A 26,851-nucleotide genomic window follows, 5' to 3' on the forward strand; every position below is an offset into this window, starting at 1 on the left:
ATGGATTGGTAACTGGTTAAAAGATAAGAAACAAAGGGTAGGTATAAATGGTCAGTTTTCAGAATGGAGAGAGGTAAATAGTGGTGTCCCCCAGGGGTCTGCTCTGGGACCAGTCCTATTCAACATATTCATAAATGATCTGGAAAAAGGGGTAAACACTGAGGTGGCAAAATTTGCAGATGATACAAAATTACTAAAGATAGGTAAGTCCCAGGCAGGCTGTGAAGAGCTACAAAAGGATCTCTCAAAACTGGGTGCCTGGGCAACAAAATGGCAGATGAAATTTCATGTTGATAAATGCAAAGTAATGTGCATTGGAGAGCATAATCCCATCTATACAGATAAAACGATGGGGTCTAAATTTTCTGTTACCACTCAGAAAAAGAGATCTTGGAGTCATTGTGGATAGTTCTCTGAAAACATCCACGCAGTGTGCAGTGGCAGTAAAAAAAGGGAACACAATGCCGGGAATATTTAACAGCAAGGAGTCCGGTGGCATCTTAAAGACTTGCAGATTTATCTGGGCATAAACTTCCATGGGTAAAAACCACTTCTTCAGATGCATTAATAATTAAGAATAATAATTAAGAAAGGGATAGATAATAGGACAGAAAATATCATCTTGCCTTTATATAAATCCATGGTATGCCCACATCTTGAATACTGCGTGCAGATGTGGTTGACCAATCTCAAAAAAGACATATTGGAATTGGAAAAGATTCAGAAAAGGGCAACAAAAATGATTAGGGGTATAGAACAGCTTCCGTATGAGGAGAGATTAATAAGACTGGGACTTTTCAGCTTGGAAAAGGGACTGCTGAGGGGAGATATGATTGAGGTCTATGAAATCATGACTGGTGTGGAGAAAGTAGATAAGGAAGTGTTGGTTACTCATTCTCATAACACAAGAACTAGGAGTCACCAAATAAAATTAATGAGCAGCAACTTTAAAACAAATAAAAGGAAGTACTTCTTCACACAATGCACAGTCAACCTGTGGAACTCCTTGCCAGAGGATGTTGTTGTGACGAAGTGGGACTGTTCTTAATGTTTCCTCTGAATAGTGTGGGGGTGCCTCAGTTTCCCCTATGCAGTTCTTAAGTATCTAGCTGGTGGGGTAAGGGTGTATGATCATTGCAGAGCCCTAGAGGGCAGGTGTGTGCAGGGGTCTGGACACAGAGAATGGCCAACACCCTGTTTCCTGGCAACTGATGGCCTGGCCCTTCCCTCCTGCAAGGTGAGAGCTAAAGAGTTGGAGAACACAGGAATCCGGTGACCTCCTGGCCTGGGAAAGGAACAAAGCCCAGGGGAGGAGGGGCTGGAGGGAGTTTCAGTTTGGGGCTGGCTGGGACATGGAGTGAAGTGCAGACGTGGTTGTCTGGCTCACTGCCCCCCAAAATGGACCCAGCTGAGGGGTCCTGTTCTCTGCACCTACAATTTCTGTTTTAGACCATGTTCCTGTCATCTAATCAACCTTCTGTTTTACTGGCTGGCTGAGAGTCACGTCTGACTGCGGAGTTGGGGGGCAGGACCCTCTGGCTTCCCCAGGACGCCGCCTGGGCGGACTCGCTGTGGGAAGCGCACGGAGGGACAGAGGATGCTGAATGCTCCGAGGTCAGACCCAGGAAGGTGGAAGCCGTGTGAGCTGTGTGTCCTGAAGACAGGCTGCTCACAGAAAGGCGACTGCCCCAGAGTCCTGCCTGGCTTCATGGGGAGCAGTTCCAGAGCATCGCCCAGGGACTCCATGACAGTTGTGAAGGCCAAGACCATAACAGGGTTCAAAAAAGAACTCGATAAATTCATGGTGGATAGTTCCATCAATAGGTATTAGCCAGGATGGGCAGGGACGGTGTCCCTAGCCTTCGTTTGCCAGAAGCTGGGAATGGGTGACAGGGGATGGATCACTTGATGATTACCTGTTCTGTTCATTCCCCCTGGGACACCTGGCACTGGCCACTGTCAGAAGACAGGATACTGGGCTAGATGGACATTTGGTCTGACCGAGGTAGGGCCATTCTTATGTTGACATTCTAGAGAGAGTATAAACATAATAGATACAATTGGATATAAGCACTTCATGATTTTTGGTACTGAAACAAAATAAAGGATGACGACAGGAGGAAGACATGGTTCCGTGGAATGTAACGAAGCTGAGACGGAGACCGTTACTGTAGCAATGCGAAGATTCACAGGTGCGGTGCCTCCTGCTGGTCATCCGGGAATTAGCTCTTTCCCGCCTTTAGAGCGCCCTCTGCAGGCTGGTGACTTGCCCACCGCTGGCCCTGTGTCCCTCCCAGACCCCAGTGCCCTTTACCATGGGGTTCTGCCCCAACAGTACCCCCCCACTCTGGGTCTCCCCTCCCTGGGGAACCCCCAACCCTCTAAACCCACCTTGCCTCAGGGACTACTGCCAGCCATCATCTAACCCCCTCTCACTGGGCAGACTGCAGTGTAATGGCCGCTCATCATTGGCAAGGGGTTAGGACCTGCTGCCTCTGCCTATTCCCAGGCTGCCCCTCTGCAGCCCCAGTACCTTTGTAGGCCTTCACCAAGGCCTGCAGCCTGGGGGTTTACCAGGCTGGAGCGCCCAGCTCCCTTTGCCCTTCCCCAGCACTGCTCCAGTTCAGGTACCTTGCTCCCAGGCAGCCAGCCCTTCCCACTCCAAGGCTAGAGTGAGACTCCTTCAGCTCCTGCCCCCCAGCCCCTTTCTCAGGGCCAGCTGGGCGCTGATTGAGCTCGCCACACCTGTGGTCAGCTACTCACTCAGCTTTTCCCAGCTGCAGCCCTCTCCAGGGCTGCTTTTAACCCCTTCAGGGCCGGAGCAGGGTGACCACCCCACTACAGTTACTCTCTTAGAATAGCTGTGACTATAAGAGCAGAGAGCCAAGTTGGAGCCATCCTTGCAAGGAGACTAGGTTGGTGCTGGGAGAGGGGAGAAAGCAAAGAATGGGGCTGTTGCTTGTATTATTTATCTAGCACCACACTGACCTCAAGTGGCAAAATGTGTTCACAAATTGGAGATGTTTACTGCAGATATTCTTACAGCTTTGCCAGTAAATCTCCTTTTGTCACTGAAAGAGTGGGTATTTTTCTCAGGCAAGAAGTGAGATGATCTGGTAAAGACTCACTTTCTGTCTATTTATTTATGCTGGGCAAGTTTTGATTCCTTAGCTGCTGAGTACCAATTTTTCCCCTTCAGAATATGAGCTTCTTGGCGATGGCATGGATTGTGTGTTTTTATTTGTTTAGTTTTAGTGATATTGAATGGCCTGATTGAACTTTCCTTCAAGAACAGGGCTGGGGGCATCTTTCACCAGAGTTGCTCATGAGAGGGTGGATGTGTTCTGGGTCTCTCCTGATTTTACCTTAATGGGTGATTCATGATACTCACCAACATTTCTGAGATGACAGGTTTCAGAGGAGCAGCCGTGTTAGTCTGTATCTGTAAAAAGAACAGGAGTACTTGTGGCACCTTAGTGACTAGCAAATTTATTAAAGCATAAGCTTTCATGAGCTACAGCTCACTTCATCGGATGCATTCAGTGGAAAATACAGTGGGGAGATTTATATACACAGAGAACATGAAACAATGGGTGTTACCATACGCACTGTAAGGAGAGTGATCAGGTAAGGTGAGCTATTATGAGCAGGAGAACGGGGAGGGGGGGGAACCCTTAGTAGTGATAATCAAGGTGGGCCATTTCCAGCAGTTGACAAGAACGTCTGAGGAATAGTGGGGGGAGGGGAATAAACATGGGGAAATAGTTCTACTTTGTGTAATGACCCATCCATTCCCAGTCTTTATTCAAGCCTAAGTTAATTGTATCCAATTTTCAAATTAATTCCAATTCAGCAGTCTCTCGTTGGAGTCTGGTTTTGAAGTTTTTTTGTTGAAGAATTGTCACTTTTAGGTCTGTAATCGAGTGACCAAAGAGATTGAAGTGTTCTCCGTCTGGTTTTTGAATGTTAGAATTCTTGACATCTGATTTGTGTCCATTTATTCTTTTACGTAGAGACTGTCCAGTTTGACCAATGTACATGGCAGAGGGGCATTGCTGGCACAGGATGGCATCTATCACATTGGTAGATGTGCAGGTGAACGAGCCTCTGATAGTGTGGCTGATGTGATTAGGCCCTGTGATGGTGTCCCCTGAATAGATATGTGGGCACAGGTGGCAACGAGCTTTGTTGCAAGGATAGGTTCCTGGGTTAGTGGTTCTGTTGTGTGGTTGCTGGTGAGTATTTGCTTCAGGTTGGGGGTCTGTCTGTAGGCAAGGACTGGCCTGTCTCCCAAGATCTGTGAGAGTGATGGGTTGTCCTTCAGGATAGGTTGTAGATCCTTGATGATGCACTGGACAGGTTTTAGTTGGGGACTGAAGGTGATGGCTAGTGGCGTTGTTATTTTCTTTGTTGGGCCTGTCCTGTAGTAGGTGACTTCTGGGAACTCTTCTGCCTCTATCAATCTGTTTCTACACCTCAGCAGGTGGGTATTGTAGTTGTAAGAATGCTTGATAGAGATCTTGTAGGCGTTTGTCTCTGTCTGAGGGGTTGGAGCAAATGCGTTGTATCGTAGAGCTTGGTTGTAGATAATGGATCGTGTGGTGTGGTCTGGGTGAAAGCTGGAGGCATGTAGGTAGGAATAGCGGTCAGTAGGTTTCCAGTATAGGGTGGTGTTTATGTGACCATCGCTTATTAGCACTATAGTGTCCAGGAAGTGGATCTCTTGTGTGGACTGGTCCAGGCTGAGGTTGATGGTGCGATGGAAATTGTTGAAATCATGGTGGAATTCCTCAAGGGCTTCTTTTCCATGGGTCCAGATGATGAAGAAGTCATCAATATAGCACAAATAGAGTAGGGGCATTTGGGGACGAAATCTGAGGAAGCGTTGTTCTAAGTCAGGCATAAAAATGTTGGCATACTGTGGGGCCTTGCGGGTACCCATAGCAGGCTGCTGATTTGAAGGTATACATTGTCCCCAAATGTGAAATAGTTATGGGTAAGGACTAAGTCACAAAGTTCAGCCACCAGGTTTGCCATGACATTATCGGGGATACTGTTCCTGGCGGCTTGTAATCCATCTTTGTGTGGAATGTTGGTATAGAGGGCTTCTACATCCATAGTGGCCAGGATGGTGTTTTCAGGAAGGTCACCGATGGATTGTAGTTTCCTCAGGAAGTCAGTGGTGTCTTGAAGATAGCTGGGAGTGCTGGTAGCGTAGGGCCTGAGGAGGGAGTCTACATAGCCAGACAATCCTGCTGTCAGGGTGCCAATGCCTGAGATGATGGGGCGCCCTGACAGCAGGTCTATGGATCTTGGGTAGCAGATAGAATATCCCAGGTCGGGGTTCCACGGGTGTGTCTGTGCGGATTTGCTCTTGTGCTTTTTCAGGGAGTTTCTTGAGCAGATGGTGTAGTTTCTTTTGGTAACCCTCAGTGGGATCAGAGGGTAATGGCTTGTAGAAAGTGGTGTTGGAGAGCTGCCGAGCAGCCTCTTGTTCATATTCCGACCTATTCATGATGATGACAGCACCTCCTTTGTCCGCCTTTTTGATTATGATGTCAGACTTGTTTCTGAGGCTGTGGATGGCATTGTGTTATGCACGGCTGAGGTTATGGGGCAAGTGATGTTGCTTTTGCACAATTTCAGCCCTTGCACATCAGCGGAAGCACTCTATGTAGACGTCCAGTCTGTTGTTTCGACCTTCAGGAGGAGTCCACCTAGAATCCTTCTTTTTGTAGTGTTGGTAGGAAGGTCTCTGTGGGTTAGTATGTTGTTCAGAGGTGTGTTGGAAATATTCCTTGAGTTGGAGATGTCAAAAATAGGATTCTAGGTCATCACAGAACTGTATCCTGTTCGTGGGGGTGGAGGGGCAGAAGGAGAGGCCCCGAGATAGGACAGATTCTTCTGCTGGGCTGAGAGTATAGTTGGATAAATTAACAATATTGCTGGGTGGGTTGAGGGAACCACTGTTGTGGCCCCTTGTGGCATGTAGTAGTTTAGATAGTTTAGTGTCCTTTTTTTCTTTTGTAGAGAAGCAAAGTGTGTGTTGTAAATGGCTTGTCTAGTTTTTGTAAAGTCCAGCCACAAGGAAGTCTGTGTGGAAGTTTGGTTTTTTATGAAAGTATCCAGTTTTGAGAGCTCATTCTTAATCTTTCCCTGTTTGCTGTAGAGGATGTTGATCAGGTGATTCCGCAGTTTCTTTGAGAGCGTGTGGCACAAGCTGTCAGCACAGTCTGTGTGGTGTGTAGATTGTAATGGATTTTTTACCTTCAGTCCTTTTGGTACGATGTCCATCTGTTTGCATTCGGAAAGGAAGATGATGTCTGTCTGTATCTGTACGAGTTTTTCATGAACTTGATAGATTTCCACTCCATATGGCTAAATTCAGTGCCTTGCATGGTGACAGGTTTCAGAGTAGCAGCCCTGTTAGTCTGTATCTGGTGACACGCCGGATTAGGGAAAAGAATGTAAATACACACACACAGAATGTGTCTGAGAGAGAAAAGGAGGACTTGTGGCACCTTAGAGACTAACCAATTTATTTGAGCATGAGCTTTCGTGAGCTACAGCTCACTTCATCGGATGCATACTGTGGAAACTGCAGAAGACATTATATACACAGACACCATGAAACAATACCTCCTCCCACCCCACTCTCCTGCTGGTAATAGCTTATCTAAAGTGATCATCAAGTTGGGCCATTTCCAGCACAAATCCAGGTTTTCTCACCCTCCACCCCCCCACACACAAACTCACTCTCCTGCTGGTAATAGCCCATTCAAAGTGACCACTCTCTTCACAATGTGTATGATAATCAAGGTGGGCCATTTCCTGCACAAATCCAGGTTCTCTCACCCCCCTCCAAAAACAGAGAGAGAGAGAGAGAGACAGAGATATTTCTATTTTCAGTTCAATGTTTGCGGACCTCCCCCATTTCTATCTCTGAGTCGCCCCCAGTGCTGCATCCCTGCTGCTCCGCACAGCCCCCCCCCTCCCGCTCCCTGTCACTGTGTCTCTCATGGAGCAGTAATAGGTCGCAGAGTCGCTCAGTTCACTGGACGGTTTCCAGAGGTGGAAGGATTTGTTCTTTTTATCGTAGGTGGCACTGAACAGTTTTCTGATCCCTTCATCTGAGTCCTCCCATCCGACATCCCTCAGGAAGACTTTGAGGTGCTGATTGGGATATGGCAAGTGCCAGAAGGGGATGGGAGACCCAGAAATCTGACATGTGCAGTTCAGACCACCAGCTCCTCTTGGGAGATAACGCTGCCTTCAGTTTGGGTCACCGAGTTTGCTCCATAGGTGCCTTCTGTGGGAGGAACATGGCAGAACAGAGACACTCAGATATAACAGAACCAGAGATGATACACTCCCAGACAACGTCCACGTAACAGATACAAACAGCACAGCTAAAACATGATAGATAAACACAGATACAATACAAACGTGGTAGATACACAAACTATGTCCTGAGAGACCATGCAAACATAAATAGACACCCTCAGATGCAACAGGAACGTAATATCTAAACTCCAATAAAATAGAGAATATTGACACTCAGGGCCTGGCTACACTTGAGATGTGGAGCGCTGTGAGTTAGCAGCGGGAAAGCCCTGCTGTGTGTCCATGCTGTCAGCTGCAAGTGCACTGCCATGGCTTCATTAGCAGCTCTTGCAATGCCTCAGAGAGCAGTGCATTGTGGTAGCTATCCCAGCATGCAAGTGGCTGAAACATGCTTTTCAAATGGGGGGCGTGGGGAGTGGAGTGTGACAGGGAGTGTGTATGTGGGGGGAGAGAGAGTGGGTTTTGGGGGGCTGAGAGCATGTCAGCATGCTGTCTTGTAAGTTCAGACGGCAGCAGACCCCCCTACCCCCGCCTTCCGCTCTCTCGCACAGCATTCCACGCTAATGGTGCTTTGTCCGGAGCAGATGAGCAGCCGGCTGTGGGAAACAGAGCTTTGAAAGGGGATATCCGCATTCCTGCAGCTGATTCCAAACAATGACAAGAGTGGCAACTTGACTTCAGGGGATTATGGGACGTTTCCGGAGGCCGATCAAAGCACAGTAATGCAACACGGCGTCCACACTGACACGGGGGCGTTTCAGCCAAGGTGCAGCAAGCGTTATGCTTCTTATGGAGGTGAATTACCAGGAGCGCTCCAGCTGCAGAGTCCAGGCGCGCTACGTGCCTTGCCAGTGTGGATGGGTCATGAGTTAGGGCGCCTGGGGCTGCTTTAATCATAGAATCGCAGAATCACAGACTATCAGGGTTGGAAGGGACCTCAGGAGGTCATCTAGTCCCACCCCCTGCTCAAAGCAGGACCAATCCCCAACTTTAATGCACTCTAACGTGCAAGTGTAGCCAAACCCTGAGAGACAACACAAACACAAAACCTTCAATTAGATATAATACAAATATAATTGTACTCAGATATAATCAAAAGAGCACTGACACTCTAGAGAGACTATAAACATAATAGATACAATCGGATATAAGCACTTCCTGATCTTCAGCATTTAAAATAAATTATGAAGACACTATGCATACTTGGTTCGATAGAATGTAACAAATTTGAGAACACTGAATGTTACTCACTAACCGTACGGCTACACTTGCAGATGTAGAGCGCTTTGAGTTAATCCAGCCTTCATCAAGCGCAGAAGGGAAAGGTTTCAGAGTAACAGCCGTGTTAGTCTGTATTCGCAAAAAGAAAAGGAGGACTTGTGGCACCTTAGAGACTAACCAATTTATTTGAGCATGAGCTTTCGTGAGCTACAGCTCACTACATCCGATGCAGTGAGCTGTAGCTCACGAAAGCTCATGCTCAAATAAATTGGTTAGTCTCTAAGGTGCCACAAGTCCTCCTTTTCTTTTTACAGTAGGGAAAGCGCTGCAATCTGTCCACACTAACAGCTACCAGCACAGTGGCGTGGACACATTGGCAGCTCTTGCGATGGCCACAGAGAGCAGTGCAGTGTGGTAGCTATCCCAGCTTGCAAGTGCTTTTCAAATGGGGGGCTGGAGTGCTATTACCAGCAGGAGAGTGGGGGAGAGAATAAATGGACACAAATCAGACGTCAAGAATTCTAACATTCAAAAACCAGTCGGAGAACACGTCAATCTCTCTGGTCACTCGATTTCTGATCTCAAAGTGACTATCCTTCAATAAAAAAACTTCAGAAACAGACTCCAGTGAGAGACTGCTGAATTGGAATTAATTTGCAAACTGGATACAATTAACTTAGGCTTGAATAAAGACTGGGAGTGAATGGATCATTACACAAAGTAAAACTATTTCCCCTTGTTTATTTCCCCTCCTACTGTTCTTGTCAACTGCTGGAAATGGCCCACCTTGATTATCACTACAAAAGGTTCCCCCCTCCCCCCGTAATAGCTCACCTTCCCTGATCCCTTTTGTTACAGTCTATATGGTAACACCCATTGTTCCATGTTCTCTGTGTATATAAATCTCCCCACTGTATTTTCCACTGAATGCATCCGATGAAGTGAGCTGTAGCTCTCGAAAGCTTATGCTCAAATAAATTTGTTAGTCTCTAAGGTGCCACAAGTCCTCCTTTTCTTTTTACGGATACAGACTAACATGGCTGCTACTCTGAAACCTATTTATCTTCTAGGAACACACCGCCCCCGTCGGCAAAGTGTGATCAGAAACGGGAAATCGCTTCAGCAGTTTTTCTTACACCTTTGCCAGTAGAGACAGTATTTTTCTGATGCAAGACCTGGTGTCTCCGGTGAAGACTCGCTGTTTATCAATGTATCCTGGGCCAGTGAAGACTCTTCAATTGCTCCGTACCAGTTTTCCTAAAGAATATGAACTTCTCCACCATGATCAAGGCAGAGTTCGTGTCTTTTTGTTGATTTAGTTTCAGTGACAGTGAGCTGTCTGGTTACACTTTCCTTCGAGAACAGGGTTGGGGCAGCTTTCACCAGATTTCCTCATGAGAGGGTGGATGTGTTCTGGTCTTTCCTGATTTTACGCAATTTAGTGATTCGTGACATTCACCATCATTTCTGAGATGGCAAAACTCCAGATTACGGCAAAGAAGGAAAACCGAGAGAGCTAAACTGTGTGTGTGTGTGTGTGTGTGTGTGAGAGAGAGAGAGAGAGAGAGAGAGAGAGAGAGAGAGAGAGAGAGAGATTTCAGTTCCAAGTTCATTGTTTGCAGACTTCCCCTCTTTCGGCCCCTGAGTCACCCCCAGACCCAGGTGCCCGCCTCCCTGCTGCTCCGCACATCCCCTCCCTGCGCGGTTTTTGCTCAGCTCCCCCTCTGGTCTGTGTCACTGTGTCGCTCGCGGCGCAGTAATAGGTCGCGGAGTCGCTCAGTTCGCTGGACGGTTTCCACAGGTGGAAGGATTTGTGCGTTTTATCGTGGGTGGCATCGAACCCTTTTCTGATCCCTTCATCCGAGTCCTCCCTTCCCAGGTCCCTGAGGAAGAGCCTGGGGGGCTGGCTGGGGAACTGCGCGTACCAGAAGGGATAAGCAGGGACAGAAAATTGATAGGTACAGTTCAGACGCACCGGGTCCCCTTGGGAGATGGTAACGCTGCCGTCAGTTTGGGTCACCGAGTCCGCTCCATACGTGCTCTCTGTGGGGGGAACAGAGCAGAGCAGACGCCCTAGAACGGAGCTGACGTACTTCGAGACAACATGCATGTAACCGGTACAAACAGCGCAGCAAAAACATGGTAGATAAACACGTAGATACAATAGAAACGCGGAAGAGTCACTCATAGAGACACGAAGTGTGCCCTGGGAGACCATGCGAGAAAAAGTAACATTTAGGCTCCGATATAATAAAGAATATTGGGGCTCAGAGACAACACACACACAAGACGTACAATCCTCTCTAACAGAAATAGAATATTTATACTCGGATACAACAGAAAACATTAACCCTCCTGGGCCATACAAACATACTAGATGCGATCGGATGTAATATGAGCACTTCGCGATCTTAGCCGTTCAGACAAACCAGACGATGAAGGCAGGAAGGAGACATGGCTCCATAGCATATAACAGCGCGGGGAACACACTGACTGTTACTCACTAGCGGTGACTATAACAGCGCAGAGCCAAGTCAGAAACATCCTTCGGCTGAACGATACTTTGACTAAACAGAGCTAATCCTCCTATCGCCTCTCCTCTGCGTGTCGAGCAGCGCCAGTTTCGGAAAGGCAAGGGTTCTGTCCGGTAAAAGGTGCCTTAAAATGGATGTTGCATCTGTGAGTAGAAGCTGACACTTGTCGCAGCAGCATGAACCCAGCTTCACAGGAGTGATTCCCTCTGCTCTGTAAATCCTCCTCAGCGGTACTGTCAGAAACGGGTGGGGGCGTGGGGAAGACAAAGGGGGCTGGGTTGGTGTCAGGAGAGAGGGCCGAGAACACGGCACGGAAAAACGCTCTTACTTTTATTATTTACCTAGCGCCACACCGCCTCCAAGCGGTAAAATGTGTTCACAAAAATGGGAAATTGTTTCAGCCGATTTGTTTACACCTTTGCCGGTAAAACAGCCTTTCCGATGCAGAGAGGGGGCATTTTTCTGATGCAGCAGGTGAGGGAGGTCGTCTAAAGGCTCTTCTGTCTGTCTCTGTATACTGGGCTGGAGAAGGTTCCTCAACTGCACAGCGCCCGCTGGTTTTCTGGATATGAACCTCTCACCCGTGATCATGCTCGAGTTCGTGGATTAATTGGTTTAGTATGAGGGATATTAACTGTCTGGTTGCACTTCTCTTCCAAAATGGACCTAGGGGCAGCTTTCACCAGACTTGCTCATGGGAGGTGGTGCGGGTGGATGTGTTCTGGTCTTCCCTGATTTTACCTGCTTTAGGGATTCATGACATTCACCGCCATTTCTGAGATAGCAACGCTCCGGGTTAGGGCAAAGCCGCGAAACACAGAGAGCTAAAGTAAATGTGTGTGTGTGTGTGTGTGTGTGTGAGAGAGAGAGAGAGAGAGAGAGAGAGAGAGAGAGAGAGAGAGATTTCTGTTCCAAGTTCAAAGTTTGCAGACTCCCCGCCCCCGCTCTCTGCCACCGAGTCGACCCCAGTGCCCGCCTCCCCGCTGCTCCGCACAGACCCTGCGCGGTTTTTGCTCAGCTCCCTGCCGGTCCGTGTCACTGTGTCTCTCACGGCGCAGTAATAGGTCGCGGAGTCGCTCGAGTCGCTGGACGGTTTCCACAGGTGGAAGGATTTGTGCTTTTTCTCGTGGGTGGCATCGAACCCTTTTCTGATCCCTTCATCCGAGTCCTCCCGTCCCAGGTCCCTCAGGAAGAGCCTGGGCGGCTGGCTGTGGGACTGCACGTACCAGAAGGGATCGACGTTAGCAGTGAGAGAAAATTGATAGGTACAGTTCAGACGCACCGGGTCCCCTTGGGAGATGGTAACGCTGCCGTCAGTTTGGGTCACCGAGTCTGCTCCATACGTGCCCTCTGTGGGGGGAACAGAGCAGAACGGACACACTCAGATACAACAGAACCGGATCTGAGACACTCCCGGAGAGAGGTGCTGGAACAGTTTTCCTAGTGGGGGTTCTGAAGGCGGAAGCCATCTATCTGGGCTGTTATGAGTACTCCCAGCCGCGGGATGCGGCAGCACCCCTAATTCCAGCACTTGTGTTCCCAGGTAACATGCACGTAACAGAGAGAAACAGCGCAACGTTACATGATCGATGTCAAAACAGAACTGGAGTAGAGTCCCTTGGTGATAATAGAAAGGTAAGGAATGCACTGAGAGACAATATAAACGTAATAGATACACTAGAAACATAATTTAATTCGGATATAATGGAAACAGAATATTGGCACTCCCAGACAATACACACATAGATGCAATCAGATATAAAATAAAACCACATTTAAACTGGGATATAAGAGAAAACAATGACCCACAGAGATAATACAAACTAGATACAATTAGACATAATATAAGCAAGTTCGTGACTTTAGGCATTGAAACAACCTCAATGGGGAAGACATGATTAAAGATATGGTTTCATAAAATGTGAGAAGTCTGAGGAATACAATCTTACTCACTTAGAACAGACACGATTATCACAGCTGAGAGCCAAGGTAGAGTCATGCCTGGACTGAAAGATTCTTCGAGGAAACAGAGCTAATTCCTAAACCAATAAGAATTTGCATATTCGTGTCTTGTTGCTTCAGTTTAGAGAAGGTGAGAATGTTATACCCATGAAGGTGCCTCTAGAAATGTACCCGGTATCTCTGTGTCGTAGCTGCGATATAGCTGAATAACATTGACCTAACTTCACCTTCTGTGCTCTGTAAATGCTTCGGGATGTCGCTGTCACGAGATGGGAGCGGTTGAGGGGCAGAGTTTGAGGGAGGAGGTTGCTGGCTGGTAGGAAAATACTCAGGGCAAGAACAGAGCCGAATCATCTCATTGGTGTGTTTTTCTAGATCAACTCTGCCCCAGCGTGGCAAAAGGCCTAAACTAGCGGGAGACAAGGGGTGAGGTAACACCTTGTGTAGGTGCATCCACTTCTGTTGGTGAGAGAGAGAAGCTTGGGAGACACACTATCTTCCATAGAAGTTGGTCCAGTACAAGATACTACCTCATCCACCTCGTGTCTCTGATATCCTGGGACTGACAGGGCTACAGCTACTCTGCATAAACTAGTGGGGGAAATACCTTAGCAGAATCGGATTTCCTGATAGTTTGCAATCAGACTGTACAGAAAAAATAGTGGTTATAACTGGTGCAAGGCAATGCCTGGTGTTACAAAGCATTTGCCTGTGTATGTATCTATGCAGTGTGTTACCTCACCCCCCTTGTCTCTGTGTGTTTATGTGTGCCCTTTTCACTGCAGCATTCCCGGCCCACACACACACTATATGTACCTGCCTTTTCTACATAGTATAATTTTCCTGCCAGAACACGGCCGTACCAGGCTTTTATCAGAGGGAATGGGAGTTTTGCCCTTCGGATTGTTTCATACGTTGCAGTGAAATTTGTTTAATCCAGTTCCCCACAATTGCCCAGTTCGAAAAATCCTGGATTAGAGCAAACAGTGGAACCAACTGTAGGTCCCAGCAGAGACACCAGTAGGTCCTGTACGGTGTAACCCCTTTAGCCCCTACTAGTTTACAGACACACATACCCCGCAACCCCTGCCTGGTTTTTGCTCACCTCAGGAGAAGTTGGAGCCTATGGGTAGGACAGCAACGGTGCTGTTGTGCCTTTTATTAGGGTATTGTTTTTGGAAAGCACTGGCGCCCCTTGTGGCAAAACTAGTTACTAGAAGTTCCTTGACACGTGAAAATGAAGTATGGTGACCAGATCCCGCCCCTAACTCTCCTAGGCGCCTCTGAAAATCCCTGTCACCAGGGCGTTTCTCTGTCCTTGTGCCCCCTTCCACTCCCCTCTCTGCACCCACACGCCGGCCAGAAAATGGGTTGGTTATTACATGGTGGCAGCCCCTGACTGTCACACTGTGTCGCTCCAAGCACAGTAATACACCTCTGCGCCTGCCACCCTCACTCTGTGCAGGGCCAGCGCGCTGGACTTTCTGTCTGGGGAGAGAACATAAGACCATAAGAACGTCCATACTGGCTCAGACCAAAGGTCCATCAAGCCCAGTATCCTGTTCTCTGACAGTGGCCAATGGCAGGTTCCCCAAAGGGAATGAACAGACAGGTTATCATCAAGTGATCCATGCCCTGTCACCCAATCCCAGCTTCTGGCAAACAGAGGCTAGGGACACCATCCCTGCCCATCCTGGCTAATAGCCATTGATGGACTTATCCTCCATGAATCTATCTAGCTCCCTTTTGAACCCCGTTATAGTACTGGCCTTCAAAACACCCTCCGGCAAGGAGTTCCAGAGGTTGACAGTGCGTTGCATGAAAAAAATACTTTCTTGTGTTTGTTTTAAACCTACTACCTATTACTTTCATTTGGTGGCCCCTTGTTCTTGTATTATGAGAAGGAGTAAATAACACTTATTTACTTTCTCTATACCACTCATGATTGTATAGATCTTTATCATATCCCCCCTTAGTCGCCTCTTTTCCAAGCTGAAAAGTCCCAGTCTTATTAATCTCTCCTCATACAGAAGCCATTCTATACCCCTAATCATTTTTGTTGCCTTTTCTGAACCTTTTCCAATTCCAACAGATCTTTTTTGAGATGGGGCGACCACATCTGCATGCAGTATTCAAGATGTGAGAGTACCATGGATTTATATAGAGGCAATATGATATTTTCTGTCTTATCAATCCCTTTCTTAATGATTCCCAACATTCTGGTCACTTTTTTGACTGCTGCTGCACATTGAGTGGATGATTTCAGAGAACTATTCACAATGACTCCAAGAGCTCTTTCTTGAGTGGTAACAGCTAATTTAGATGCCATCATTGTATATGTATAGTTGGGATTATGTTTGCCAATGTCCATTACTTTGCATTTATCAACATGAAATTTCATCTGCCATTTTCTTGCCTAGTCACCCAGTTTTGTGACATCCTTTTGTACCTTTTCGCAGTCTGCCTGGGACTTAATTATCTTGAGTAGTTTTGTATCACCTGCAAATTTTGCCACCTCACTATTTACCCCTTTTTCCAGATTGTTTATGAATATGTTAAATAGGACTGGGCCCAGTACAGATCCCTAGGGGACATCACTATTTACCTCTCTCCATTCTGAAAACTGACCATTTATTCCTACCCTTTGTTTCCTATCTTTTAACCAGTTACCGATCTATAAGAGAACCTTCCCTTTTATCCCATGACTGATTATTTTGCTTAAGAGCCTTTGGTGAGGGACCTTGTCAAAGGCTTTCTGAAAATCTAAATACACTATACCACTGGATCTCCTTTGTCCACATGCTTGTTGACCCCCCTCAAAGAAGTCTACTAGATTGGTGAGGCATGACTTCCCTTTACAAAAGCCATATTGACTATTTCCCAACAAATTATGTTCATCTGTGTGTCTGACAATTCTGTTCTTTACGATAGCTTCAACCAATTTGCCCAGTACTGGAGTGGGGCTTACCGACCTGTAGTTGCCAGGGTCACCTCTGGAGCCCTTTTTAAAAATTGGCGTCACATTAGCTACCCTCCAGTCATTTGGATACAGAAGCTGATTTAAATGATAGGTTACAGACTACAGTTAGTAGTTCTGCTATTTCACATTTGAGTTCCTTCATAACTCTTGGGTGAATACCATCTTGTCCTGGTGACTTATTACTGTTTAGTTCATCAATTTGTTCCAAAACCTTCTCTAATGACACCTCAATTTAGGAGTGTTCCTCAGGTCTGTCATCCAAAAAGAATAGCTCAGGTTTGGGAATCTCCCTCACATCCTCAACAGTGAAGACTGATGCAAAGAATTCATTTAGTTTTTCCACAATGGCCTTATCGTCTGTGGGTGCTCCTTTAGCATCTCAATTGTCCAGTGGCCCCACTGGTTGTTTAGCAGGCTTTCTGCTTCTGATGTATTTAGAAAAAAATTGCTATTATTTTTGGAGTCTTTGGCCAACTGTTCTTCAAATTCTTTTTTAGTCTTTCTAATTATATTTTTACACTTCATTTGCTAGAGTTTATGCTCTTTTCTATATTCCTCATTAGGCTTTATCTTCCATTTTTTAAAGGATGCCTATTTGCCTCTCACTGCTTCTTTTACTTTGTTGTTTAACCACAGTGGCTCTTTTTTTGTTCTCTTACTAGGTTTTTTTAATTGGGGTATACATTTAAGTTGAGCTTCCATTATGGTGTCTTTAAAAAGTTTCCACGAAATTTGCAGCGATTTTACTTTTCGTACTGTACCTTTTAATTTCTGTTTCACTAACCTCCTCATTTTTGTGTAGTTCCCCTTTCTGAAATTAAATGCTACAGTGTTGGGCAGCTGTGGAGTTTTCCCCACCACAGGGATGTTAAATTTAATTATATTATGGTCACTATTACCAAGCGGTCCTGCTATATTCACCTCTTGAACCTGATCCTGTGCTCCACTTAGGACTAAATCAAGAATTGCCTCTCCCCTGGTGGGTTCCAGGACCAGCTGCTCCAAGAAGCAGCCATTTAAGGTGTCAAGAATCTTTATCTCAGCATCCCTTCCTGAGGTGACATGTACCCAGTCAATATGGAGGTAGCTGAAATCACCCATTATTATTATTGAGTTTTTTATTTTAATAGCCTCTCTAACCTCCCTGAGCATTTCAGAGTCACTAACACCATCCCGGTCAGGTGGTCTGTAATATATCCCTACTGCTATATTCTTATTTTTTCAAGCACGGAATTACTATCCATAGAGATTCTATAGTACAATTTAGTTCATTTTACTTCATTTGATTCTACGCTTTCTTTCACATATAGTGCCACTCCCCCAACAGCACGACCTGTTCTGTCCTTCTGATATATTTTGTGCCCTGGTATTACTGTGTCCCATTGATTATCCTCATTGCACCAGGTTTCTGTGATGCTTATTATATCAATATCCTTATTTAATATGAGGTGCTCTAGTTCACCCATCTTATTATTTAGACTCCTAGCATTGGTATATAAGCATTTTAAAAACTTGTCATTTTTTGGCTGTCCCCTATTGCATGACGTACTTGAATGGGACTTTTTTTCATTTGACTTTTTCTCATCAGATCCTCCCTGTATTTTATCATTTTCCATCCTCTCCTACGTATTAGGACATAGGGAATCTCCATTTATAGATCCTCCCCTAAGGGATGTTCAAACCACATGCTCCTCCGCACCTGTCGGCTTTCCCCCAGCCCTTAGTTTAAAAACTGTTCTACGACCTTTTTAATTTTAAGTGCCAGCAATCTGGTTCCATTTTGGTTTAGGTGGAGCCCATCCTTCCTGTACAGGCTCCCCCTCTCCTAAAAGCTTCCCCAGTTCCTAATAAATCTAAACCCCTCCTCCCTACACCATCATCTCATCCCTGCGTTGAGACTCTGCAGTTCTGCCTGTCTAGCTGGCCCTGTGCGTGGAACTGGGAGCATCTCAGAGAATGCTGCCATGGAGGTTCTGGACGTGAATCTCTTACCTAGAAGCCTAACTTTGACCTTCAGGACCTCTCTCCTCTCCTTCCCTATGTCGCTGGTACCTACGTGCACCATGACCACCGGCTCCTCCCCAGCACTGTACATACATCTATCTAGATGTATTGAGAGATCCACAGCCTTCTCACCAGGCACCATGCGGTTCTCCCGGTCATCACAAACCCAGCTATCTATGTCTCTAATGACTGAATTGCCCACCTGTCTCTTCCCAATAACTGGAGTTCCCTCCTCGGAGAAGTATCCTCAGTGCGAGAGGATACCACAACATCATCTGAGAGGAGGGTCCCAACTATGGATCGTTTCCCTCTGCTACAGCTGGATGTTCTCCTTCCCTGAGGCTTTCATCCTCCTCAACAGCACAGAGGCTGTCAGACTGGGGGTGGGACCATACTACTGTGACCTGGAAAGTCTCATTTTGTACCTCTCTGTCTCCCTCCGCTCCTCCAGCTCGGCCACCCTCGTCTCCAAAGTCCATATGTGGTGTCTGAGGGCCAGGAGCTCCTTGCACCGAATGCATACATACGCCACCAGCCCATAGGGCAGGTAATCAGACATGCTGCAGTAAACTGGATAGCTCCTGCTCTGTTGCTGGACTTCTGCCTGCATTCTCTTTTTACTCCTGCAGCTGGTTCCCTTGTTGGTGCTTTGTTTTTATCAATCGGTGTTTTGACCTTTTAGTGCAAAGAATGTTAGGTGTATCTAGCCCCTGCTCACATTCCCCCTGTAAACTCCCTTGCCAAACTCCCCTTTTCGCTAGCTCCTCTGGTCACTTAGAAGCAGCTTTTTAAAGCCCTGTTCTGCCTGAGTATCTCCACCCCCTGGTTAAGGGTTGATTGGATGCCTCCTCAAGAAGCTCCTAACTCTCAGCCTCGCCTAGCAGGCCGCTAGGCTCAGCACACACATGGTCAGCACATGGTCCCCCAAACAAACAGACCACACAGTATATTTCAGTCAAGCAGCAATCATGCCACAAACACTGCAGACAACAAACTTACCCCAAGGGTCCTGCAATCACTCCTCCTTCACCTGGAGAACTCCCTTGCCAAACTCCCCTGTTAGCTGCTCCTGTTCACTGGCTCCATTTCAGAGTCCCCTCCAGGTCAGGGCTGGAAGCCAGGTCTATGAGTCTTTGAACTATAAACTCAGGCCTCTGGCTGGGGAATAACCAGAATATCCACTCCCTTGTCACAGAGGGGTGAGAGCAGGTGAGGTTCTACCCAGCTCCCTCCGAAGCGCCTGCGGAGACCGCTGCTGGATCTCCGCACTGCCTGGGCCACCTGGGAAAGAGATTTTGGCACCAAATTCACCCTTTACAAGCCTTTAGGGGCCAATCACTCCATTGCTCCCAAACCCCAACCCCTGTCCCAACCACGGACAGGATACTAATCTGAATCAGTGAACTGGGGCAGGAAACCTCACTCACTCACTCAGAGCAAACACTGGGAAGGCAGCTGTGATCCAGTGTGACAGCATGGTGAGGTTTTCCGGGAGGCTGGGACACAAATGTACTGGACCCTAAACCCAGCTAGGACGACCTGGCAGGTGAAGAGAAAAATCTCCCACGTTAGGCCCTTAAAACAAAAAAAACCTTGTGTCTCTTGTGTCAAAGCTGCTGCCTGCCAGGATAACCCACAGAGCTGCAGAGTGGCCTGCACAGGCATGACTGTCTCTTCTCTGCAGGGAGGCAGCCCGAGGATGGGCTGGTGTGAAGGGCAGAGACTGGGGGTGTTCAAAGGAAGGCAGAGAGCGTGAGGCAGAAGAATATGGTCCTTTGTATTAGTTTTCTACCACAGCACTGCCCCAAGTGGCAAAGTGCATGCATTGACAGTAAATATTGGCTGATAATAGGGCTCTCAAGAGATTTAAAAAAAAATCGAGATTAATTGTGTGATTAATTGTGCTTTTAAACAATAACAGACAGCCATGTATTTAAATATTTTTGGATGTTGTCTACATTTTCAAATATATTGTTTTCAATTTCAAACATAATACAATGTCTACAGTGCTCACTTTATATTTGTATTACAAATATTTGCACTAAAAAAACAAAAGAAATAGTATGAGGTGAATTGGAAAATACCATTACTTTTGTTCATAATTTTTACAGTGCAAATATTTGTAATAAAAATAATATAAAGTGAGCACTGTGCACTTTGTACTGTGTTGCAATTAAAATTAATATATTTGAAAATGTAGAAAAACATCCAAAAAAGTTAATACATTTCAATTGGTATTCCACTGCTTAACAGTGTGATTAAAACAGTGAGTAATCGTAATTTTTAACCTCAATTAATTTTTTTACTTAATCATTAGAGTTAACTGCAATTAATTGACAGCCCTGCACATATATTATACCCCTTCCCCCACCCTGTGTCTGTCTTACCTGTTTAGACTAGTGGCTCTCAAACTTTTGTATTGCTGACCCTCTTTCACACAGCAGGCCTCTGAGTGCAACACCCACTTATAAATTAAAAGCACATGTTTATATTTAACACTATTATAAATGGCGGAAGCCAAGCGGGGTTTGGGGGTGCAGGCTGACAGCTTACAACCCCCACATAATAACCTTACGACCCCCTGAGGGGTCAGAACCCCCAGTACGAGAACCCCTGATTTAGGCACTATTGCTTCATGGTTTCCTTGTATGTCTCCACCTGTTGTTTCTTGCCTTGCACCTGGGGCAAGGAATGGTTTGTTTGTTTTTTTTTGTTCCGTCTTTGTACAGCACCTAGCACAATAGGATTCTAGTCAATGACTGGGGTCTTCTGGGTGCTAGCATAACACAAATAAATAATAATAATCAATATCTAGCTAGCTATTTGTGTACGGTTTGGTTTGGGGAGGAGTTACTTAATTTTTATTTCCTAGACAGATTACGCAGCTCCATTCATTCATTCATTCCTGGTTTCCTGAGCTGATGGTGAATTTTGTTCTATGACCTGTCCGGTGCATCCTGCAATCCTAGGCGGGATCCGAAGGAGGCGATGCAGGCTGGAGGACGGACTAGATGGGGGAGGAGGGCTTGTGTGCTGCTGGTTTGTGTGAGAGATAGATGTCTGTTCCAGGTCCAGGCCTTGCAGAATTCCTACCCTTCATCCCCGAGTCGCTCCCAGGAACCAGCGATTCCTGCCACAGCCCCCGGGGGGTTTTTGCTGAGCTCCCCTGCCGATCCGTGTCACTGTGTCTCTCACGGCGCAGTAATAGGTCGCGGAGTCGCTCAGTTCGCTGGACGGTTTCCACAGGTGGAAGGATTTGAGCTTTTTATCGTGGGTGGCATCGAACCCTTTTCTGATCCCTTCATCCGAGTCCTCCCTTCCCAGGTCCCTGAGGAAGAGCCTGGGGGGCTGGCTGGGGAACTGCACGTACCAGAAGAGAGAGGGAGAAACAGCCTCATAGGTGCAGTTAACAACCACAGATTCTCCTCGGGAGATCAGGGCGCTGCCTTTGGTTTGGGTGACTGAGTCTCCATTGCTCTGTCCTGCGGGGGGGAGGGGGGAAGAAAATAGCGTATTGCGTGCACTTAAATGTAATAGCAACAAAATAGATACACAGTATATACATAGAGACATAATAGCAACTCGATACACAAGTAAATGTACACATAACAGACACATATATAATGGCAACATGATAAATATATAGAGATAAAATAGTTTCATTGAGATAGAATAGAAACATAATAGAAATAATAAGCACATTATGGATACATTCATATATAATAGAAAGACAATAGATACAGATATAAACATATTAGATACATTCAGATATAATAATAACACCAATATAAAGTAACGTAACAGAAAGAGTACATAGAAACATATTAGATACAGGGAGGCACAATAAATACATAATACATGCGCTCAGATAAAATAAATGCCATTGATGGAGAGAGACGTGATACAAACATACTGTACATACATTCAGATATAATAGAAATTTAATAGGTAAGAGAAGACATAGGAATATCCTATTTAAAATCCGTTCTAATAGAAATACAGTAGGTGCAGACATAACGTATACATAATAGATGCACCCAGATATAATGGAAATACAATACATGCATAACACAGACATACTACATAAGCACAGATATAATGTATTATAATTCCATGTATAATACAGACATATAAGCGCAGATATAATAAGCACCCACACGATTTTAGGCACTGTCAATATCGTATTATGCGGACAGGGTTAGCAGCTGGAAGAATACAATGGGAACAGGATGAGGAATGGAATCACTGACTTAGAACAGACAGCATCAGGACAGCTGTGACCCAAGATAAAGGCATCCTTGGATCTTCCCAGAATATGGGACCGAGGGCGAGATGGTGTCACCAACAGCAAGAACGAGTTTCTCTTTGATCGTCGTTCTGCAGAGAAGAGAAGGGAAGAATAATAACTTTGCCCCTAAGATGATGCTTTAGAAGGGCCTATTGTGTCTCTTTGGTGCAGCGCCTCTCTTCCTGCGCCGGAGTGATGCCGCCACTCTCTAAAGCGCCTCCGAACCGGTGCGGCCAGAGATGGAAGCTGTCTGAAAGGTTACCGGGGTGGTGGAGGGACTGTGGTGGGAGAGGAGGGAACTCACCGGCCAGAAAAATACTGTGTTGTTTGTTTTATTGTCCGAGGCAACATCGCCCCCAAGTGGCAAAAATAATTTTACTGTTAGAAAATTTTAGTAGCAGAAACGGTTCGGTCTTGTCTATACTGGCAAGTTTTGTCACCAAAAATTACCTTTTGGCGACAAAACAGCGACAGCGTACACACTGCGACAGGACTTTTCTAGAAAAAAAGACCAAGTTTGGCAACAAAAAACTTCCACCCCTGTGACAGGTTTCAGAGTAGCAGCCGTGTTAGTCTGTATTGGCAAAAAGAAAAGGAGTACTTCTGGCACCTTTAGAGACTAACCAATTTATTTGCGCATCAGCTTTCGTGAGCTACAGCTCACTTCATCGGATGCAATGTGAGAGACTTTTGTCTTTTCCCTCCCTTTATTGTCAACAAACAGCCAGTGTAGACACCATCCCTGTTTTTTTCAATTTTATTGGCCTCCAGAAAGTGTCCCACAATTCCCATGCTGCCGCTCTGGTCAGCGATTTTAACTCTGCTGCCCTGCCGCCAACCTGCCCCTCCCCCTTGCAAGCCCCGGGGATTTTCAATCCCATTTCCTGCTTGCTGGCTCAGCGTGGAGAGGTGTCCTAGTGTCTTCGCAGGTGAGCATGGCTGGCTATCGCGCCTAACACGCTCCCGCTGGGACCAATGTTGCTGTTGGAGCTGATCAGTGTATGGGGAGAGGAGTCTGTTCAGTCGCAGCTGCGAGAGACCCCTAGGAATCGCGACACATATGGGCAGGTTTCTCAGGCTTGTGCGAAAAGGGCTATGATCGGGACATGCAGCAGTGCAGAGTGAAGACAAAGGAGCTGAGGCAGGCCTACCATAAGGTGAGGAAGGCAAACCATCACTCTGGAGGGGCACCTAAGAGCTGCTGCTTCTGTAAGGAGCTGAATGCCATCCTCGGTGGTGAATTTCCACAGAGATTAACTCTCTCTGAATCCTCTGAGACCACCTCTCCCGGACATGCTGAGACAGTTTGGAGGCTCATTTAAAGAACACAGAGAGAGAGACAGACCAACATACAGAGAGAAGTAGTTTCCCTAGGAGTCGCTCACAGTCACAGGTACAGCGAAAGCATCACTGGATAGTTAATTTTCTTCAATCAGAAGATAACTCTCTCTTTTGGGTTGCAGCTGTAGTTTAAGAGCTCCCATCTCGCTGGCTTTCACCTGGTCCAGACACAGAGGAAAAGCCTGATCCTTGCAGAGGAGACAAGACACACAGGTTTTGGTGGAACTAGGAGGGTACCAACTCCGGGCTCAGCCATTGTGCTGATTGTTGTTTTACTTGAGTAAGATTTCACATTTTCCGGTATCTCTCTGTGCATCCTGTCCCCCTGCGTTCTCCCGTTTTCTCTCCCTGGCTCTTGCAAGCACAGAACAGAAGGGGGATTGTTGGCAAGAGGGAATTTATCCCTAAGCTCCCTTCGAAGTTTCACGCCCACTGAATTAATTCTCTTGTTGGTTTTCTCTCCCAGTGGCCCCAGGCAGAGCCGAGATCTAGCAGCCAAGCCCCGCAGAAGCTTTGGAGAGAGCCGAACTGAATCTCACCTGCCTCTACACCTCAATCTCGACCCCAAGAAGCCAAGAGGTAAAATAGACCCATGTGTTATCCAGACCACAGAGAGCATTCCTGCTTGTACTGCAGCGCCCTCTGGCGGCACAATCCGCGAACTGTAGTGAGAGGCAGCTCAGAAATCTTTTTACAGTGACTTTCCCAGGTGATTTACTCCCTGAGCCCTGATCTACACTAGGACTTTAGGTCGAATTTAGCAGCATTAAATCAATGTAAACCTGCACCCGTTCACACGATGAAGCCCTTTTTTTCGACTTAAAGGGCTCTTAAAATCGATTTCCTTACTCCACCCCCGACAAGTGGATTAACGCTTAAATCGGCCTTGCCGGGTCGAATTTGGGGTACTGTGGACACAATTTGATGGTATTGGCCTCCAGGAGCTACCCCAGAGTGCTCCATTGTGACCACTCTGGACAGCACTCTCAACTCAGATGCACTGGCCAGGTAGACAGGAAAAGAACCGCAAACGTTTGAATCTCATTTCCTGTTTGGCCAGCGTGGCAAGCTGCAGGTGACCATGCAGAGCTCATCAGCAGAGGTGACCATTTGGAGTCCCAGAATTGCAAAAGAGCTCCAGCATGGACTGAACGGGAGGTACGGGATCTGGTCGCTGTATGGGGAGAGGAATCAGTGCTATCAGAATTCCGTTCCAGTTTTCAAAATGCCAAAACCTTTGTCAAAATCTCCCAGGGCATGAAGGACAGAGGCCATAACAGGGACCCAAAGCAGTGCCGCGTGAAACTTAAGGAGCTGAGGCAAGCCTACCAGAAAACCAGAGAGGCAAACGGCCGCTCCGGGTCAGAGCCCCAAACATGCCGCTTCTATGATGAGCTGCATGCCATTTTAGGGGGTTCAGCCACCACTACCCCAGCCGTGTTGTTTGACTCCTTCAATGGAAATGGAGGCAACATGGAAACAGGTTTTGGGGACGAAGAAGATGATGATGAGGAGGTTGTAGATAGCTCAGAGCAAGCAAGCGGAGAAACCGGTTTTCGCGACAGCCAGGAACTGTTTCTCACTCTGGACCTGGAGCCAGTACCCCCCGAACCCACCCAAGGCTGCCTCCTGGACCCAGCAGGCGGAGAAGGGACCTCCGGTGAGTGTACCTTTTAAAATACTATACATGGTTTAAAAGCAAGCATGTGAAAGGATTAATTTGCCCTGGCATTCGCGGCTCTCCTGGATGTACTCCCAAAGCCTTTGCAAAAGGTTTCTGGGGAGGGCAGCCTTATTGCGTCCTCCATGGACACTTTACCACTTTACCACTCCAGGACACTTTACCACACCAGGCCAGTAGCACGTACTCGGGAATCATTGTAGAACAAAGCATTGCAGTGTATGTTTGCTGGCGTTCAAACAACATCCATTCTTTATCTCTCTGTGTTATCCTCAGGAGAGTGAGATATCAGTCATGGTCACATAGTTGAAATAGGCTGCTTTTCTTCAGGGGACACTCAGAGGTGCCCATTCCTGCTGGGCTCTTTGCCTGTGGCTGAACAGAAATGTTCCCCGCTGTTAGCCATGGGGAGGGGGGAGGGTTGAGGGGGTAGCCACGCGGTGGGGGGAGGCAAAATGCGACCTTGTAATGAAAGCACATGTGCTATGTATGTAATGTTAACAGCAAGGTTTACCCTGAAAGACCGTAGCCTCTGTTTTATAAAATGTGTCTTTTTAAATACCGCTGTCCCTGCTTTTTTCCTCCTCCATGTGTTTCAATGATCACAGGATCTTCTCCTTCCCAGAGGCTAGTGAATATTAGAAAGAAAGAAAAAATGCACTCGTGATGAAATGTTCTCCGAGCTCATGCTGTCGTCCCACACTGACAGAGCACAGACGAATGCGTGGAGGCAAATAATGTCAGAGTGCAGGAAAGCACAGAATGACCGGGAGGAGAGGTGGCGGGCTGAAGAGAGTAAGTGGCGGGGTGAAGAGAGTAAGTGGCGGGCTGAAGACAGGGCTGAAGGTCAAATGTGGCGGCAGCGTGATGAGAGGAGGCAGGATTCAATGCTGAGACTGCTGGAGGATCAAACCAATATGCTCCAGTGTATGGGTGAGCTGCAGCAAAGGCAGCTGGAGCACAGACTGCTGCTACAGCCCCTGTGTAACCAACCGCCCTCCTCCCCAAGTTCCATAGCCTCCTCACCTAGATGCCCAAGAACGCAGTGGGGGGGGGCCTCCGGCCACCCAGCCACTCCACCACAGAGGATTGCCCAAAAAACAGAAGGCTGGCATTCAATAAATTTTAAAGTTGTAAACTTTTAAAGTGCTGTGTGGCATTTTCCTTCCCTCCTCCACCACTCCTCCTGGGCTACCTTGGTAGTCATCCTCCTATTTGTGTGATGAATGAATAAAGAATGCATGAATGTGAAGCAACAATGACTTTATTGCCTCTGCAAGTGGTGATCGAAGGGAGGAGAGGAGGGTGGTTAGCTTACAGGGAAGTAGAGTGAACCAATGGGAGGGGGTTTCATCAAGGAGAAACAAACTGAACTTTCACACCGTAGCCTGCCCAGTCATGAAACTGGTTTTCAAAGCTTCTCTGATGCGCACCGCGCCCTCCTGTGCTGTAGCCAGACAGCCAGCCCCCCCTCTCAGACCAGCATTGCTGGAAAC

The 26,851-nt window shown here is 46.9% G+C and overlaps 1 protein-coding gene and 1 gene segment (V, D, J or C); one reads left to right on the forward strand and one right to left on the reverse strand.

The window, feature by feature from the left end:
* Positions 1-21,141: 21,141 nt before the first annotated feature.
* Positions 21,142-23,561, reverse strand: LOC141997195 (T cell receptor alpha variable 9-1-like). The segment is given in 2 exon segments: positions 21,142-21,527; positions 23,525-23,561. Coding segments are annotated over 2 exon segments (423 nt in total).
* Positions 23,562-24,234: 673 nt separating this feature from the next.
* On the forward strand, positions 24,235-26,061 carry LOC141997807 (zinc finger and SCAN domain-containing protein 32-like). Its single transcript, XM_074970244.1, has 4 exons — positions 24,235-24,253; positions 24,735-24,832; positions 24,929-25,334; positions 25,964-26,061. Exons 3-4 carry the CDS (start codon positions 24,932-24,934, stop codon positions 26,020-26,022), a joined length of 462 nt encoding a protein of 153 aa, XP_074826345.1. The 5' UTR covers positions 24,235-24,253; positions 24,735-24,832; positions 24,929-24,931; the 3' UTR covers positions 26,023-26,061.
* The last annotated feature ends 790 nt before the right edge of the window (positions 26,062-26,851 follow it).

This window comes from Natator depressus, chromosome 13, assembly GCF_965152275.1.
Source record: "Natator depressus isolate rNatDep1 chromosome 13, rNatDep2.hap1, whole genome shotgun sequence".
Taxonomy (NCBI): domain Eukaryota; kingdom Metazoa; phylum Chordata; order Testudines; family Cheloniidae; genus Natator; species Natator depressus.

Coding starts and splice junctions, on each gene's coding strand:
- LOC141997807 (XM_074970244.1), top strand. CDS start 24,932: ATGAAGGACAGAGGCCATAACAGGGACCCAAAGCAGTGCCGCGTGAAA. Junction 25,335..25,963: donor AGGCGGAGAAGGGACCTCCG/GTGAGTGTACCT, acceptor CAATGATCACAG/GATCTTCTCCTTCCCAGAGG.